Consider the following 18508-nt stretch of genomic DNA (forward strand, 5'->3'; position numbering starts at 1 on the left):
GAGGGCGCCAGAAGCCCACATGCAGAAAAGTGATAGAAAAGTAAACCAAAGACTGTATTTTACTTTTACAATCTTTAATTTTTTATATTTACTTATTTATTCCCTTTTGTTGTCCTTGTTGTTTTATTGTTTTTATTGTTGTAGTTATTACTGATGTCGTCGTTGTTGGATAGGACAGAGAGAAATGGAGAGAGGAGGGGAAGACAGAGAGGGGGAAAGAAAGACAGACACCTGCAGACCTGCTTCACCGCCTGTGAAGCGACTCCCCTGCAGGTAGGGAGCCAGGGGCTCGAACCGGGATCCTTACGCTGGTCCTTCCTTGTGCTTTGTGCCACCTGTGCTTAACCCGCTGCGCTACTGCCTGACTCCCTTTTACAATCTTCCTGACCAAAGAATCTTGTCTCCCAAAACAAAACACATAAGCCCTGAGGACCCATTACTATTCTGGGAATTTTGCTGTGCGTACAGGGCAGGCCTACTCTGGCTGAAATCATCTGTTTTCTGTGACTCAGAAACAAGGTATATTAGGGCAGGGGGCTGGGAGATAGCTCACCAGGTAGAGCGCACACTTTAGCGAGCGCAAGGTTCCTGGTTCAAACATCAGGCTACCACTTGGGAGCACCACACAAAGGGGAGGCAGTGCTTAGTGTCTCTCCTGCTTCTTGCTCCCTCTCTGCCTTTTACCCTCTATCTGGAAAAAGAAAATTAAAAGGAATTTAAAACTAAGCTTTCTTATGATTTATTTTTGTTGGCTTAACAGAGAGAAAGGCCTATTTTGTTGAGAAAGTACATGGTTACGGTTGCTGTTTCTATTCCTTTAAATCTTTCTGTTAAACTCAACTTTCTACAAACTGTGAAGTTATGTGATTATTTCAACTACAAAATTCCATCCTCTGCGTCTGGAGAGGTGGCTCCGAGAATAGATCACAAGGAGTCCTGACACCTCTTACCCCTTCCCACGACAAAAGTAAAAATAAATCTTTTTTATTTATTTTTATGTAATATTTATTTATTTATTCCCTTTTTGTTGCCCTTGTTTTATTGTTGTAGTTATTATTGTTGTTATTGTTGTTGGATAAGACAGAAATGGAGAGAGGAGGGGAAGACAGAGAGGGGGAGAGAAAGACAGACACCTGCAGACCTGCTTCACTGCCTGTGAAGTGACTCCCCTGCAGGTGGGGAGCCGGGGGCTCAAACCAGGATCCTTAAGCTGGTCCTTGCGCTTTGTGCCACCTGTGCTTAACCCGCTGCGCTACCACCCGACTCCCCATGATGTACTTTTTTTTATATATATTTATTCCCTTTTTGTTGCCCTTGTTGTTTTATTGTTGTCTGTCTTCGTTGTTGGATGGGACAGAGAGAAATGGAAAAAGGAGGGGAAGACAGAGGGGGAGAGAAAGACAGACACCTGCAGACCTGCTTCACCACCTGTGAAGCGACTCCCGGGGTGGGGAGTCGGGTGGGGAGCCTGGGGCTCGAACCGGGATCCTTACGCTGGTCCTTGTGCTCTGTACCACGTGCGCTTAACCCACTGCGCTACCGTCTGACTCCCACTTTTTTTTTAAAGATTTTATTTATTTATGAGAAAGATAGGAAGAGAGAGAAAGAGCCAGACATCACTCTGGCACATGTGCTTCCAGGGATCGAACTTGGGACCTCATGCTTGAGAGTCCAAAGCTTTATCACTGCGCCACCTCCTGGACTACACTATGATGTACTTTTTATGCAAAACTACACCATGATTTTTCTGACAACCTAGTATACCCCTCATTTTATATCAGGCATTTATTATTATTATTATTAAAAAGCTAAGGGAGATAGTATAATGATTATGCAAAAAGACTTTTAAGCCTGATGCACCAAAAGTCCTAGGTTCAACCCCCAGGCACCACCATAAGCCAGAGCTGAGCAGTGCAGTGCTCTGGTAAAAAAAAAAAAAAAAAAAAAAAGAATGACCACCAGAGAAGTGGCTAAAAGATCTCTAGAAGGATCTTTTTGGGGTCAAATATTTATGTTCTCAGACAGCTGCTGAGAGTTCGGTGCCCTGGGCTCTGGAATGCTGATATGCAGACCAGTGGCTCTGATGGTTTAAGGCAAATGTAGTTAGACAAACCCAGAATAGAGGGAAGACTCTTGCTGCTCTGGGCTTTTTTCTTTTTCTTTCTTTCTTTCTTTCTTTTTTATTTACTTATTTATTTATTTATTTATTTATTTATGAGAAAGACAGGAGGAGAGAGAGAAAGAACCAGACATCACTCTGGCACATGTGCTGCCGGGGATCAAACTCAGGACCTCATGCTTGAGAGTCCAATACTTTATCCATTGTGCCACCTCCCGGACCACTGAGCTGACCTTTTCAGATAGAGAAAGACACAGAATAGGAGAAACAGCACGGTACTGAAGCCTCCCTCAGTGCTGAAGTATCCCCCATGTGGCATCCCAGGGGCCTGAACCTGGGCTGCACACATGGCAAAGCAGGTGCCCTCCCAGGTAAGCTATTCTGCCTGCCCCAGGGCAGAGTCTATGTACAGAGTGTCCATAGGGAGCCAATATGACCCTTCAGGAAAGACTGTTCAAGGATGCTGATGGTTAACTCTGGGGTGCCCGCAACACAGGACACGTATCTGGGTGCCAGACCCCCAGTAGAGAGCAGAGTCTTTCTATGGAAGGGCTCGGGAAGCCCCCACTCGCCCCAGGTTCTCCCCAGTAGCCTGATGGAGCCAGGTCGGGCTAGGGACAGGTGGACGGGGCGCCAGAGCCCGCCAGGACGGCTCACCTCCTCAACGCGCCTCCGCTCCTCCTTCTGCTCCTCAATGCGCCGCTGCCGCTGGTGCAGGAGGTGTTTGATGTGTGCTTCGGGGTCTCGCTGCTGCTGCTGCTGCAGCTGCTGCTGCTGCTGCTTTAAAGCCTCGGAGTTACTCTTGTTCTCCTGCTGCAGTCGGAGAAATTCCCGGCGGAGGGTCGACTCCCCCGGCACGTTCATGATGGAGCTGGGTCAGGACAGCACAAGGGGACCGGTGTCAGAACCCGCTGTTACCCAGTCACCCCTGAAGAGCCACCTGAGTGAGCACTTCACCTGACCAGACAGTCTGCCTCTGCTCCCCTGGGGGGCCAGGAGCTCAGCCCTCTCCTCTGCACAGGCCTCAGCCTTCTCAGTCCACCCTGCAGCCCTGAACCACCCTCTTCCCACCGCATTCACCCCTGCCATTTCTCCCCGGTACTAGAGGGTTATTTACCTGGGTCTCAGACTCTGAACCCATCACCCCCAGATCCTAAACCAAGGGTCCCAGACTCAGACGGTGAGTGGCGGACCCCAGCTTCTGCCCACCTCGGCTCTCCTTCCTCTCCATGGCTGTCATCTTCGTCTTCGCTGCCACTGTACTCGTATTCTGTCTCCTCTGCAGAGGGGAGACCGCTGCTGTTTCTTCATCCAGTGCCCCAGACCCCACCCTGGGCTAGGGAAACCTTAGGTGGGACAACCAGTAAGGTCTGTCTGGATGGCCACGCACCTGGGTCCCCGCCCGCCTCCTTGGAGCAACAGGGTGGTGGTGGGTCTTGGGTTTGGGCCTGGACAGAGACGGGGATTAGACCCCATAGCAAGGGGGATGTGGGAGGATATGTACATGCAAGTGTACATGCATGTGCTCAACATGAAGCCTTTTTAAGGATGCAAAGGGTCACAGTGATTCTTGTCTGGAAGGCTGACTTGGATCAGGTGGTGAAAGTGAATAAGCCAGAGCTGGTGAAGGGAAGCAGAGGCTGCAGTGTGTCCCGAGACCTGCCCACTGCCTCCTCGCCCACTCACCTTTCTCGCCTCGCTTCTTCCGGGACCGGTCGATGTGGTCCTTCAGCTGAATGCGGACCTGCCGCTCCGTGGGCTGGTCACGGATGAAGGGGAACTTCAGCAGCTGCTCTGTTGGCGGGCGGCTCAGGTAAGTCTTGATGAGACAAGTGTCAATGAAGTCGATGAACTTCTTAGACCTGGAAACAGTAAGGGGCTCGGAGTGGGAAGGGCCCTTGGGAAACGGGTGTTGCAGGAGGAATGGGGGGGTCATTCATCCAAAAGCCATTGTGATTTCTCGTCTTTTTTCCTATCCCAAGGTAAGTATATGTCTCTCTCTCTCACTCTCTCTCACACACACACACACACAACACACACACACACAACACACACACACACACACACACACACACACACACACACACACACACACACACTTTCCTGTCCCCAAACCTCTCTGTGGTGGAGGGCCAAGCATGAACATATGAGATCAAGTGGGAGTTGGCCTTGTTCAGAACTTTCCTTCCTAGATTCCAAATCCTGAGACTTACCATTTCTTGGACTTGAGCCTGGGTGGCGGGTTCCGAGGAATGAGGAAAAGGGCTCGCATGGGGTGCATGTCACACAGGGCTGGGACACAGAAGAGACACCATTCATCTAAATGACCCCTTCTCACCAGGGCCTCCTGTGACCCGCCTCCTCCCTACAATCTCTCTGGGCTCTCCCTTCTCTTCCCAGACTCAGCACTTACGGGGGGCTCCCTCTGCCATCTCAATGGCTGTGATTCCTAGAGACCAAATGTCACTCTGTGGAGGGGAGAGAAGAGACAGGTCAATGTTTCCGACAACTCTTTTTACCCACCATCCTAGTCCCTCAGCACCCCCTTCTGGCCCGTACCTCTTCCACAGGCCCTGCTCCTCCAGCCAAGGATGGCCTTCCAATTCACCCAATCTTCCCACCTCAACTTCCCTCATCACAAAATGTTCCTCAACCCCTCACTGCTACCAAATCATCAGACCTTCATTTTGCTCCCCCTCCTGCTCAAGTCTCTGGGATTTTCAATCTACTCATCACTCCATCCCCATGCCCCCCACTTTTCTTCCGTACCCGGTAGTCATAGGTGGCATCAGGGTTCTCGTCGCAGGCGATGACCTCTGGGGCCATCCAGTAGGGGGTCCCAATGAAAGTGTTCCGTCTGCCCACTGTACGGTCCAGCTGAGCACTCACCCCAAAATCCACTGGAAAATGGGGAAGGGAGTCCTAACTGAGGACGCTTACTTGCTCCCTTTGCCTCAGGCACGACACGTACCTGTTCCAGGGCAGCTGGGGACCTTCCCCTAACTCCAGCAGAAGAAAAAAACCAAGTGGTTTCCAGCAGAAAGAAGGGTTTCCCAGTGGTCCAGGAAATGGCAGTGGTAAAGCTTTGGACTCTCAAGCATGAGGTCCTGAGTTTGATCCCCGGCAGCACATGTGCCAGAATGATGTCTGTTTCTTTCTCTCTCTCCTCCTATCTTTCTCATAAAAAAATAAAAATCTTAAAAGAAGAAGAAGGGCTTCCCTGGGAGGGAGGAGATGGAGGGGGAGGAGCAAGCCTCCCAAGCTGCAGAGTTGGACTTAAGCCATCGAAGGGGAGAAGGGGCCTCCCACCCCCAGCCCTGGAAATGAGAGGGCCCTGCCTGGCTCTGAAGGAGTCAGCATACCTAGCTTGACCTCTGCATTCTCTGTCAGCAGCACGTTCTGCCCCTTGATGTCTCGGTGGATCACCTTGTGGGCATGGAGATGGGCCAGACCCTGGAGCAGGAGGATGAGGGAAATCCGTGTGAGAGGGGTGGGGAAGAGGAGCGAGCCTCGAGAAGGGCTGGCATTAGTCTGCTCTGGGCTGGGCTGAAGGAGCAGCACCTCTCTACCCAGGAACCCAAGCATACGCTGAACTTTCTTGGGAAGCATCCTCAGAATCGTGACTCCTGGGGAAACTCCCAGCAGCTTCAAGGGTGCAAGTGGAAACATGGGAGAGCGCACGGACAGGGCTTCCCGTCTCCTCCCCCACGCAAGTCGGGTTATCTCCTCCACAGAGAAGGCACAGTTCCTTTGCGCCCAACACAGGAAGGTCTGTCATCAAGGAGACACTTGGGCTAGGGCGGCACTGAGGCACCGAGCGAGCTCTCACCCGGAGAATCTCCCTGCAGATGTAGGCGATGCAGTCTTCTTTCAGGGCGTTCCCCTTTGTGTTCTTCACCAGGTCCGTCACAGAACCAGCACCACAGAACTCCATCACCAGCTGTGGTCCCAGGGAGGCAACAGAAGGCAAAGCGCCAGTCAGGCAAAGCTTTCTTCTCTTGCCAGCCTCCTGGAGGACCAAAGACCTTGGGGCCACATTTAGTATGAGCTGCAGAGCAAGAGTTCATGAGACCCTCACACAGGCCACAGAACTTCCTCGGGTTAGGAGAGAAAGGTGAAGACAACAGAGTGCCTGCCAATGGGGGAGACGGTCTGGGCCCAGAGCAGGAGAAGGAATCCCTGTAGACAAAGTAACTTGGGTCTGTGTTTTTCCTTGGGGAAGGATCAAAATGTTTCATCAGATTCTCACTGACAGAGAAGTGCTGCTCTGGTGGCCTGGGAGGTGGCACAGTGACTAACACACTGGATTCCTGGGCATGAGGCCTTGAGTTTGATGCTTGGCAGCGCGTGTGCCAGAGGGATACTCTGATTTTCTCACATGCATGAATAAACAGTATAAATATAGCCCGCTAGAGGACTATGAACTAAGAAAGCATGGTCTGATTAACTGGTTGGGCAGATTACGGAAAGAAGAATCACACGAAACTCAAATGTTAGTATCCTAAATAAAGGTCTAGGGGGATACAGTGGTGCCCCCCCCCCCCCGTTAAATGTGACACAGGGCAACAACCCCAGGACTTCATATGTGAAGAATACTACCCCTGAGTGGCCTCCCCAACCCATGATTTCACTGCTTCCTTTAGAGAGTAGGAAAGCTAAGGCAGAGAGAGGAAAGACACCACAGCAGGACTCCACCGGTCCTGGAGTGCCCTCAGCATGGAAGGCAGGCGCTCTATAAGGCCAACTGCCTCCCAGCTCCAGCCCATCCATTCATGCTATAGCTGCTTTCAAGGTACAACAGGAGGGCTGAATAGTTGTGACAAACCTTAAGACACAAAGCCCTAAATATCTACTGCCTGGCCCATCATAAAAGAGTGGGGGGGGGGGCAGTGGCATAGCAGGTTAAGTGCACAAGGATCCTGGTTCAAACCCCCCGGCTCCCCACCTGTGGGAGAAGGGGGTCACTTCACAAGCAGTGAAGCAGGTCTGCAAGTGTCTGTCTTTCTCTCTATCTCCCCCTCCCCTCTCAATTTCTCTGTCTTTTTTTTAAAGTTTTAAAAAATATTTATTTATTTTCCCTTTTGTTGCCCTTTTTGCTTTCTATTGTTGTTGTAGTTAGTGTGGTTGTTGTTATTGATGTCGTCGTTGTTAGATAAGACAGAGAAAAATGGGAGAGAGGAGGGGAAGACAGAGAGTGAGAGAGAAAGATAAGACACCTGCAGACCTGCCTCACCACCTGTGAAGCGACTCCCCTGCAGGTGGGGTCACTGTCCTTTTTTCTTTTTTTTTGACCTGCTTCACTGCCTGTGAACTGACTCCCCAGCAGGTGGGGAGCCGGGGGCTCAAACTGGGATCCTTACGCTGGTCCTTGCGCTTTGCACCATGTGCACTTAACCTGCTGCTCTACTGCCCGACTCCCTACTGTCCTTTTTTCTAAAAGACACATCCCACACAGAAGAAGGCTGGATGGGGTATGTATATTTGCAACAAAACCATCTGCGTGTGCTTCATCCCAGCCTCCCCAACAGCAGAGCACAATTCTGGGATGGAGGGGGTAGTACCCAGAAAGTCCAGAAGAGGGCGCCAAGTTACTAGCGCTTAGCTTCTGTACTCAATCACGCCTCATTCAACAGTTGGAAGGTAAACCTACCTGATCATGTTACTCTAGTTTCTGAGAAAGAGAATGAGAGAGGGTGAGTGTAAGAGAAGGTGAGAGAGAGAGTCAGCGTATCCTTCCTCCCTCCCCGCCCCCCAAGACAGAATGAATCCAAAAAGCATTAGTTGCCTTGGAGGCAGGGTCCATGTCTCATGTAGGGTACACAGAAAGTCCTCATCTAGCAGACTTCTGGGAGGGGAGACCTGGCATAAGCTCTAAATCCCCACAGCGATCACCATGCTCACTGCTGCTCTCTCCTGGGAGTTGGGCTTAGTACCAGAAAGGGCAGCTGGGGAATCAGCCAGTGCCGAAGCCAGGGAGAGCAGTGACTTTTGTTTTGTTTTGTTTAGACAGAGATTGGGAGAGAAGAAGGGAGGAATGGAGGAGAGAGGGACAGACTGTAGCACAGAAGCTTCCTTCAGGGAGTCGGGTTCAGTGCACATGGTGCAAAGCGCAAGGACCCGCGTAAGGATCCCGGTTCGAGCCCCCAGCTCTCCACCTGCAGGGGAGTCGCTTCACAGGCGGTGAAGCAGGTCTGCAGGTGTCTGTCTTTCTCTCCCCCTCTCTGTCTTCCCATCCTCTCTCCATTTCTCTCTGTCCTATCCAACAACGATGACATCAATAACAACAACAATAACTACAACAATAAAATAACAAGGGCAACAAAAGGGAATAAATAAATAAATAAATAAATATTTTTTAAAAAGAAGCAGAAGCTTCCTTCAGTTTGGTGGGGGCCAGACTCGAACCTGGTTCACACAGTCGGTAAAGCAGTAAGTAAGTTTACTTCACTGGCCCTGAGAGTAATGACTCATAGCAACGTTGTCGGTCAAGACAAAATTTGAGGAAGGCCCAAGAGTTACAGCAAGCTCTGCTTCGAATGACCATCCAGAAGCTGCCTGCAGTGTTGGAAAGGGACTGAGAGGACAATAGGAATTGGTTCCCACAAATAATTTTATCTTTTTTTTTTTTAATATGGTACCAAAAATTAAACTCTAGGCCTTATGCAAGCAAGGTATGTGTTTTACTGATAAGCCACCCCCCCAACCCTTTATTTAATTACACTAAGAGAAAGCTAGCCAACTCTGCCATTTACAATGTTCTATTTGTTGCTGTCTCCCTCCCTCCCTCCCTCTCTTTCTTCCTTCCTTTCTTTCTTCCTTCCTTCCTTCCTTTCTTCCTTTCTTTCTTCCTTCCTTCCTTCCTTCCTTTCTTTCTTTCTTTCTTTCTTTCTTTCTTTCTTTCTTTCTTTCTTTCTTTCTTTCACCAAAGCACTGCTCAGCTCCGGTTTATGGTGCTACTGGAGACTGAACCCGGGGCTTTGGAGCTTATGCTCAGAGGTCCTTTGTATAACTCCCCAGCTCTTTGCTGTCTTTCTTTTCACAAATATTTTAAAGTGTTGCTTTCCCAGGAGCCTGAGACAGGAAAATTGAGGAGCTAATCTGACCTGTGGCCTCTTGGAGACCTTGCTAGAATTACACTGTTCATTCCTGAGTTAAGTACCTGCTGGCTACAGGGTACTCCGAGAGGAGAGGGGAGGGGAGGAAGCAAACCCCAGGACCCCTGCAGCCAAAACACTCAGAGGATAAGAAGTTACAATGTGCTTAGTACTCTGTGTACATCCAAAGACCTTTTTTAAACCAGAGCACTGCTCAGTTCTGGTTTATAGTGGTGCTGGGGACTGAACCTGGGCTTTTGGAGCCTCAGGCACGAGTCTCTTAGCATAGCAATTATTATGCTATCTAACCCCGCCCAGAAGATCCTTCTAAATCTAGACACAGGAAAGGTGTTCAGACTGAGAGGAGGGATGGCCCAAGGAGACTGAGCACTGTGCTGGAGACAGGCAAGTGTGGACGAGGGCAGGTGGGAGGACTCTTCTCACCCAGAGCTGATCATCATTTCCAGGGGGGCTTTTCTTGATGAAGGCCCCATAGTAGGTGGCAATATTGCGGTGGTGCGAGTATTTTTTCAACATGTTGATCTCCTGTTTGATCTCTTCCTCCTCATCCTAAGTCAGAGGGGTGGATGAGAGGCTATGAGTCCTGGTGCCCCTCCCTCCCCCTGTCAATGAATGATCTCCCCTCCCTCTGGCCTAGCTGTTCCCTACCTCCGTAACATCCATGACCTTGATGGCAGCCAGCTGCCCCGTCTTGACATGTCGACCCTGTAGGATAGAGAATTGAGAATGGAGGGCTCTGGGCCCGTGCTCTGGAAGGACTGGATTACGAGACAGGTCACACCTTCTGGCTGTTTTCTGTCTTAGAAAGTGGTCCTTATGGTGGCCAGATACCTCCTTTTGTTTTGGTCTATGGTGCAGACAGTGGGCTATGGAAAACCTTCCAAGGGTGGACTTTCAAGCTCTGAGCTCAGTAAAGGGCTCCACCCCTGGAGCACTCAAGAGAGGAAAGGAGAAGATACTTTGTTCTTCTTTTTAAAATCATTTTAAAAATTATTTTAAAAATATTTTATTGTTTTGATGAAAGACATATACAGAGAAAAAGATACAGAAAGACCAGAGCACTGCTGAGCTCTGGGTTACTGTGGCACTCGGGATTGAACCTGCGGCCTCAGAGCCTCTGGTATGAGTCTTTTGTGTAACCATTATGCTCTCTCCCCAGCCCCTGATCTTCTTTTCTAGATTTATTTTTCTGAGACCCCCCAGAGCACTACCCTGTTCTGGCATATGGTGATGCCAGAGACTGAACCTGGGGTCACTGCCGAGTGTCTCCCTGGACTCCTCCTGTTTTGTTCTCGGGCTTGGACTTCCCACGGTGTGAAACTTAAGAGTCAGGAGTGAAAAGCACCTTCTTTGTCCCCAAAGGGAGATGGAGCATCTGGGGGAGGGATCAGAGAGCAGGGGTTTTCCTTTGCATCTTGTATGCACCCCGTCCCCTCTGGACAGGCCTCAAGACTTTCTGTTACTGTTAACCGGAAAGAGTAAGGACAGAGCTGAGATTTTAGGGAACTTGGGGAACACGAGACCGACTGACATGCGCTGAGGTTTAGTCACTAGTGTTTATGGGAAGGAGCTTCTCTGTTACGTGCTGCCGTCCCTCCTCTCCCTCTTCTCTCAGGCTTCTGAAATTCCTAGCAGGAGCCATCTCACACTTGGACAGGAAAGCCCAGGGCTTCCTGGGGAAGAGCAGGGCGGAGGAAGGCAGCCCCTGGTGGGGTTGGACATGGATACTCCCAGCCCCTGGATTATTTTTATCCTCAGCAGTCACTCAAGACCCTAATCCCAGAGAAGCAGTAGAATACAAAGCTACTATTTCCATGGCAACAAGGTGGGGGGGGCTAGTTCCTAATGCTCACAAGGGAGGAGGAGGAGGAGGAGGAAAGCGTGTGATTCTAGGGAGCCTGGAAACACAGGTCCCTGGATGCAGAGGAGACCTGGGGAGAGACAGCATCGCATGTGGAAGAGAAGAAGCCCGGAGGGTGCCTTGGGGGCCTCCAGTTGTGGGGAAGGATGACCCCTTCCCTGCATGCACCCTCCCCCATCCAAGTGTGGCTGGTGGTCAGGCCACGTGAGGAGGCCGGGCTAGTCAGGCTAAAAGCTACAATCAGTGACAGAGGAAATGCCCTTTCTGTGGGAGAGAGTGGCAGCCGCAAAAGCAGAAGGGCTGAGCTCTGGCTCTAGCCTGCTGCAAGCCAGCTGTGGGAGCTCAGAAAAAAGCCACTTCCCCTCTGCAGAAGGCCACCTTGACATCGCACTGAGTCCCTATCCTACGTGTCCCTGCAGTTCTGGGAAAAGCCAAAGCTGCACCTTTGTCCTGAGCTCTGCCCTGAAGCCCCAGGTGAACTCAGACACTTGCCCACAGTCTTCCCATCAATGTCCCACCTCGAGGTCCAGACCCCACCTAGCTCCACCCTGTTCCCGCCACACCTAAGCGCTGAGCTCTCAGCTCAGAAGCAGAGGCTTGTAGAAACACCCATTTCTTGCTGCTTCCTTCCTCCCTCCATCACTTTCATTCTGCTCTCCTCTCTCCCCTTTCCCAGGGCCCCCATGTCTGCAATCTCTCATAGGCTCCCTCAGCTCTCTAGACCTGGGGTCCATACTCCCCTCCATTCCCCTCAGAAGGCCCCGTGAAAGAGGGTCATGCTTCTGTACCATTTGAGTCGTACCTTGTACACCTGTCCGTAGGTTCCATTGCCAACCACCTCCACCAGCTCAAAGATTCCAGCAGGGTCCTGGAAAGAAGGAGAGAGAATGAGGTCAGGAATTCAGAAAATGATTAACTGAAGAGAGGATTCAATCAGGATATTAAAGTGGATACTATTATATCATGGGGGGGGGCTGTATCTTTCATGAAGCAAATAAAATAAATCTTTAAAAATAAATGGGGGGGCGGGAGGTAGCGCAGCGGGTTAAGCACACATGGTGCAAAGCACAAGGACGGGCATAAGGATCCCAGTTTGAGCCCTGGCTCCCCACCTGCAGGGGAGTCGCTTTACTGCAGGTGTCTATCTTTCTCTCCCCCCTCTGTCTTCCCCTCCTCTCTTCATTTCTCTCTGTCCTATCCAATAATGTTGACATCAATAACAATAATAACTATAACAATAAAAAAACAAGGGCAACAAAAGGGAAAATAAATAATTTTTTTTTAAAAATTAGAAAAAAAGAAATTTAGGGCTGGGGAGACAGCATAATGGTTATGCAAAAGACTTTCAAGCCTGAGGCTCCAAAGTCCCAGGTTCAGTCCCCAGCACCACCATAAGCCAGAGCTGAGCAGTGCTCTGGTAGCTCTCTCTGTATCCCTCTTTCACTAAAAATAAATAAATAAAATATTTTTTAAAAAAGAATAAAAAAATAAATAAGGGTCAGGCGGTGGTGCACCAGATAAAGCACACATGCTCCCTTGGACATGGACCCACGTTCATGTCCCTGATCCCCACCTGCAGGAGGATGTTTCACAAGAGGCGGGACTCTCTTCCTTCGCAATCTCTGTCTCCTTTAAAAAGGGGGAAGGCAGGTGCTGGTGCACCTGGTTGAGCAAACATACTACAGTGCACAAAGACCCAGGTTCAAGCCCCTGGTCCCCACCTGCAGGGGGAAGCTTCAAGAGTGAAGCAGGGCTGCAGCTGTTTCTCTGTCTCTCCCTCTCTACTTTTCCTCCCCCTCTCAATTTCTGCCTCTATCCAATAATAAATAATAATAATAGTTTTTGTTTTTTTTTAAATCTACCTAGGGAATTGGGCAGTAGCGCAGTGGGTTAAGTGTACATGGTGCAAAACGCAAGGATCAGCTTAAGGATCCCGGTTCGAGCCCCTGGCTCTCCATCTGCAGTAGAGTCGCTTCACAGGCGGTGAGGCAGGTCTACAGGTGTCTCTTTCTCTCCCCCTCTCTGTCTTCCCCTCCTCTCCCCATTTCTCTCTGCCCTATCTAACAACGACGACATTATCAACAACAACAATAGTAACTACAACAACAATGAAAAACAACAAGGGCAACAAAAGGGAAAATAAATATGAAATTTTAAAAAAAGAATTTCATAACTGATATGCCAAAGGTTCCAGGTTCAATTCCTAACATCCCCCAAAGGCAGAATTTAGCAATGCTCTGGTATAAGGGGGGGGAAGCACACATGTACATACAGAGGGAGGGGGGACGGGGAGAGAGAGAGAACACACTGCCTATTATGATGGGCAATTGCCTCTTCCCGGCTGGCTCAAGGCTGATATCCTATAGGAAAGCAGAAGGAGATGAGAGAGAACAGAAGCCAGAGTCCAACTGGTGTTTCAGAGACATGATCTTGATCTCAAGCTCAGTGACTGGCTCGGGAGTAGACAGCCTCACCTACAAAACTGGAGTGCCTGAGTACTGGTCGCCAGGGCTTAATGTCAACTTTAAATGAGGCAGTGGTCAAGTGCTTAAGGTGGCACCCGCTGCGAAGTGCATACTCAACACAAGTTAGTCACCACCATTAACTATTAGTGGGTTTTTATTGCCACCAGGGTTATCGCTGGGGCTCCGTGCTGGCACTATGAATCCACCACTCCTGGCACATAGTTTTATTTTTGCTTTTCTATCTTATTGGGTAGGACAGAGAGAAATTGAGAGGGGAAGGGGAGAAAGGGAGACACTTGCAGACAAACATACGTCACCGCTTGTGCAATGGCCCTCATACAGGTGGGGAGTGGGGGCTTGAACCTGGGTCCTTTCACACAGTACTATGTGCACTTAACTGGGTGTGGCACCACCTGACCCCCATTTTTTGTAATTTAGTTAGTAATTAGTGGGGGGTGGCATCACAGCATCACTTTGGCACATGTGATACTGAGGTTCAAATTCAGGACTTCATGCCAGAGGGTCCAAATGCTTTACCCACTGCAACTCATTATTATTATTATTATTATTATTATTATTATTATTATTATTATTATTACAGCAGGGATGAGGAGAACTAGGGAGGCTGGAATATGAGAGCCGGCATCCTTCTTCTCCTCTCTTTCCCAGTCCTTCTGAGACTAAGAACTTTCAGACCAGGGTTTGGGCATTTGGAGGTGGAGAAGGGACTGGGGGTGGGGGCAGCTGCTGGTGGCGGGTGCGTAACAATGAGAAGAGCTGCTGGGAGGGCAGGTGAGAACTTTCAGCTCCCCCTTTCCTGAGTCAAGTGGTGCCAGGAGGAGATGGCCGAGGACTCCAACAAAGCCTCCAAAGACACTCACCCCCCGCGGGGCCCAGTGAGCGGCACAGCTGCTGTGGGAGGCCACCCACACCCTCCTGGCAGGACTTCTTTTTGAGGGAGGGAGGGTTGGGAGCTGGAGCTGCAGGCTGAAAGTGAGCCATGGCCCAGTGCTGTCAGCACTGACACAAGCACACATACTATGTACATTCACGTGGCCGTGTACACGCACACACACACACATGCACACGCACGGCAAGCTGCTGTGGCACAGGGCGGGTTTCCCTCTTCCCGTCGCCCTCACTGTGCACGGACTCTCTGCTCACGGGCTGGCAGGAGGACCTGGCAGCCTAGAAATGCGCCCCTGGCTCCTTGTACTTCCCCGACCTGCATGGCTATCATCGCACACTTCACTGTATGTTTACCGGCTTGTAAATCCCCGGAAGGACTTACAAGAAGGACCGAGTCCTTCTTGGCCACAGTGCATCCAGCACCCAAGCTGGGACCGAAGCCACAGCAACCTGCTCAGAAGGAAGGCTTAGCAGAGGGCAGGTTTAGGATAGGAAAGAGCTGAGCTTGACAGAAGTGCACTGAAGGAGGCTGGGCTCACCAGACCTAGAAGTTTACGGCTCTAAGTTGAATTATTTAGCCCAGCTGAAGTTACTAAAAGAACCCTGAGTGGTCCGGGAGGTGGCGCAGTGGATAAAGGAGTCTCTAGCATGAGGTCCAGAGTTCAATCCCCGGCAGCACTTGTACCAGGGTGATGTCTGGTTCTTTCTCTCTCTTCCTACCTTTCTAATGAATAAATAAAATCTTGAATAAATAAAATAAATAAATAAACACCTTGAAGAGCCCTGCAGATCTGCTATGAAATAATAATAATAATAATAATAATAATAATAATAATAATAATAATAATAGCAGCAGCAGCAGCAGCAGGCGGCTTCACAAGGAAGGAAGACATTACCACTGGGACACGGCGGGCTTGTCTAAACCTGAGAACTGCAGCAAGGGACCTGGAGGCAGCTATCTTGTTTGTTGTTCTGCAAGACTAGACTTTGAGATTCAAACACTGTCCTCTAAATATCTTGTGACCCCCCCACAAGACAGGGTCATCATTCTAACTACTGGGAAGTCCTTTCTCACATTAATATATATATTGGGCTGGGTGGTGGCTCACCCAATGAGCATGACAACACGCAAGCCCCCACTCCCCAGCTGCAGGGGGAAATTTCACCATCAGTGAAGCAGTACTGTAGATGTCTCTCTGTCTATCCCCCTCTAATTCCTCTCTTGATTTCCTTTCTGTCTCTATCAAATAAATAAATATTTTAAATTAGATGTTATTATTATTTATACTTTTACACCGGAGCACTTCTCAGTTCTGGTTTATGGTGGTATTGGGGATTGAACCTGGGACTTCAGAGCCTCAGGCACGAGTCTTCTGCATAACCATTGTTGTCTCCCCAGCCCAAAATATCTATTAAATTAAAATATATATATATATAAAGATTAGTATTTCTTTTCATGTGAGAGGGAGAGGGAGACCAGAGTGCTGTTCAGCCCTGGCATATGTGGTGATGCCAGGGATCAAACCTGCAACCTTTGGGACTTCAGGCATGAAATTCTGTTGTGTTATTGCTATGCATATGCCCACGCCCCTTTCTTGGCGTTTAACTGACATCTTTCTGAGACGACAGGAAACAAGACTTACGGTCATGACTTTCTAGACATTACTAGTCTAAGAGGGAAATTTTGATGAGTCTGTTAAGAGTCATAGTGACACAATACCACCTCTCATAACACAAATAGGTTATAGTTTATAATCTGAGCTCCCAGTTGGCCCTCCTCCTCTAGGTTTGGGAGGTACGGAGAATAGAAAGAATCATCTCTGAGGGAGCCGGGTGGTAGTGCAGTGGGTTAAGCGCAGGTGGCACAAAGCACAAGGACATGCGTAAGGATCCCGGTTCAAGCCCCCAGCTCCCCACCTGCAGGGGAGTCGCTTCACAGGCAGTGAAGCAGGTCTGTAGGTGTCTATCTTTCTCTCCCCCTCTGTCTTACCCTCATCTCTCCATTTTTCTCTGTCCTATCCAACAACAATGACATCAATAATAATAACTACAACAACAAAACGGGTGACAAAAGGGAATGAATAAATAAATATTACATAAAAATAAATAAAAAAGATTTATTTTTTGAAAAAGAAAGAATTATCTGAGGTAAAACACACGGGGTTTTCAGATACTGATTATGGCTTTGAGCCCTTGGCCACAGGCATCTGAACGGCTTACTCTGAAATCAAGCTGAGACCTTGCATGTGACATAGCAGTCCTGTCTGTCCTCGACGGACTCTCCCATAGAGGCTGACGCCGCTCAGCTTCCCAACAGCAGTGCCATTCTCCATGCCAAAATACATCGGGGCACTGTCCACTGCTCCCTCTGCCTTTCTCCACGTCACGCCATGCTGTCCTCTCCCCTTGAGAGGTCGCCGGCTTCTCTCAAGTTCTGAAGTTGCCTCTGCTCACCACCAGAACCCCTTCTCTTCTCCTCCTGGAACTCCTACCACGGCACACTTTCCTCAGCTTCCCCTGTGGGATGTAACAGTCTGAACACAGAGCTTCTCTAGTTTTACTTTTTGGTTCCAGAACCAACTGGGCTCCCCAATGCACTGACAGAAGAGTCCAAACAGCTCGGCCGTATCACTAATCATTTTCTCACTAACTGTCTCCATCTATCTCACACTGGGACAGGCAGTAATCAAGGAGAATCTATGAGGCGACTTTCTCTTATTTCCTTGACCCATTAAATATTCACTGGCCACTCACTATGACAATTCCTCAATTAGGCACGACGCGGAGCTCAGTGACACCCGAGAAACATGTATGTCATCCCGCAAGGGCCATGTAATTTGTGCTCAGGCCAAGTATTCCAATGAGCACAGGTGTCATATATTATTACATGCCCCAAGAGAAACTAGAAGCAGGAAAGGTGCAAAAACCATTCTGTATAAGGGAAAGTGTTAGAAGCTAGCTTTTAGCATTGGCTCTGTGTCAATGAGCAGACACATAATTGGGGGTGAAGGTGCGGGTGGGCTCACATAAACCCAGAAGGAGTTGGACAGGGTAACAAGTCTGCAGTATAGTTGGCAGGCTGAATTCAGGTTGGCTTCCCAGAGGGCCACGCCATTCTGAGAGGCAGCACTGGGTCTGGATGATGAGTTTGTGGTATTCAAATGTCTCTCAGGCACTTGGAAGTAAGGGCTTGAGGCTAGGGATAAAGCACAGTCTTGTGCAGAGGATTTGCATGCAAGAGGTTACAGGTTCAATCCTCAGCACCTCCAATAGACAAAGCGAGCAGTATTCTGGTAAACAACAATAGTAAGTGAGAGTATGGAGAGATTTAGAAAACATTCGTGAATATGAGACTAGAGACAAGAAATCCAGGGAGGGTGTACAGGAAAGGCCACTGTCTGATGAACATGCTTATGCTCTACACTAGAAACAGGAGAGACGTCAGAGGAGGAGATGGTCAGAGAAGACAGAACTACCTCTGGCCATAGCACCCAGGTAACCTCTGTGGAAGCTGCAGCTTTAAGAGCAGAAGTGTGACAGCAGGCACCAGAGGAAATGGAGTGATGAGGAAGTGAAGGCTGTGGGTGCAGCAACCCCCATACCCTCCCCCCCCCAAAGTCTGCCTTTGAGAGGAAGATCAGATGATGGCTAAGGAAGCAGCAGGGTCAAAGAAAAGAGTTTCAAAATAGGGAAGCTTCCCCCTGGTTCTGAAATACTGACTTATTTTGTTTTAAATGGGTGGGGTTTTTTTTTTGTTTTTTAATTTTTTAAAATATTTACTCCCTTTTGTCACCCTTGTTGGTTTATTGTAGTTATTATTATTGTTACTGATGTCGTCGTTGCTGGATAGGATAGAGAGAAATGGAGAGAGGAGGGGAAGACAGAGAGGGGGAAAGATAGATACCTGCAGACCTGCTTCACCACCTGTGAAGCAACCCCCCCTGCAGGTGGGGAGCCGGGGGCTTGAACCGGCATCCTTAGGCCGGTCCCTGCGCTTTGCGACACGTGCGCTTAACCTGATGTGCTACCACCCAACTCC

General features: G+C 49.4%; 1 protein-coding gene across 13 annotated transcripts in view; it reads right to left on the bottom strand.

Annotated features, from left to right (window-relative positions):
- Positions 1-18508, bottom strand: part of MINK1 (misshapen like kinase 1) — a 67827-nt gene that overhangs the window by 10913 nt on the left and 38406 nt on the right. For all 13 annotated transcript variants that reach the window (XM_060204224.1, XM_060204229.1, XM_060204226.1 and 10 more), the window contains exons 2-12: positions 11898-11963; positions 9883-9939; positions 9658-9783; positions 5949-6059; positions 5482-5572; positions 4889-5019; positions 4533-4587; positions 4333-4411; positions 3806-3981; positions 3329-3398; positions 2777-2990 (exon numbers count right to left, since the gene is read on the bottom strand). In XM_060204224.1, coding sequence (XP_060060207.1) covers positions 2777-2990; positions 3329-3398; positions 3806-3981; positions 4333-4411; positions 4533-4587; positions 4889-5019; positions 5482-5572; positions 5949-6059; positions 9658-9783; positions 9883-9939; positions 11898-11963 — 1176 coding nt within the window. The remainder of the gene's footprint in view (positions 1-2776; positions 2991-3328; positions 3399-3805; positions 3982-4332; positions 4412-4532; positions 4588-4888; positions 5020-5481; positions 5573-5948; positions 6060-9657; positions 9784-9882; positions 9940-11897; positions 11964-18508) is intronic.

The sequence above is a fragment of the Erinaceus europaeus genome, chromosome 12, assembly GCF_950295315.1.
Source record: "Erinaceus europaeus chromosome 12, mEriEur2.1, whole genome shotgun sequence".
Taxonomy (NCBI): domain Eukaryota; kingdom Metazoa; phylum Chordata; class Mammalia; order Eulipotyphla; family Erinaceidae; genus Erinaceus; species Erinaceus europaeus.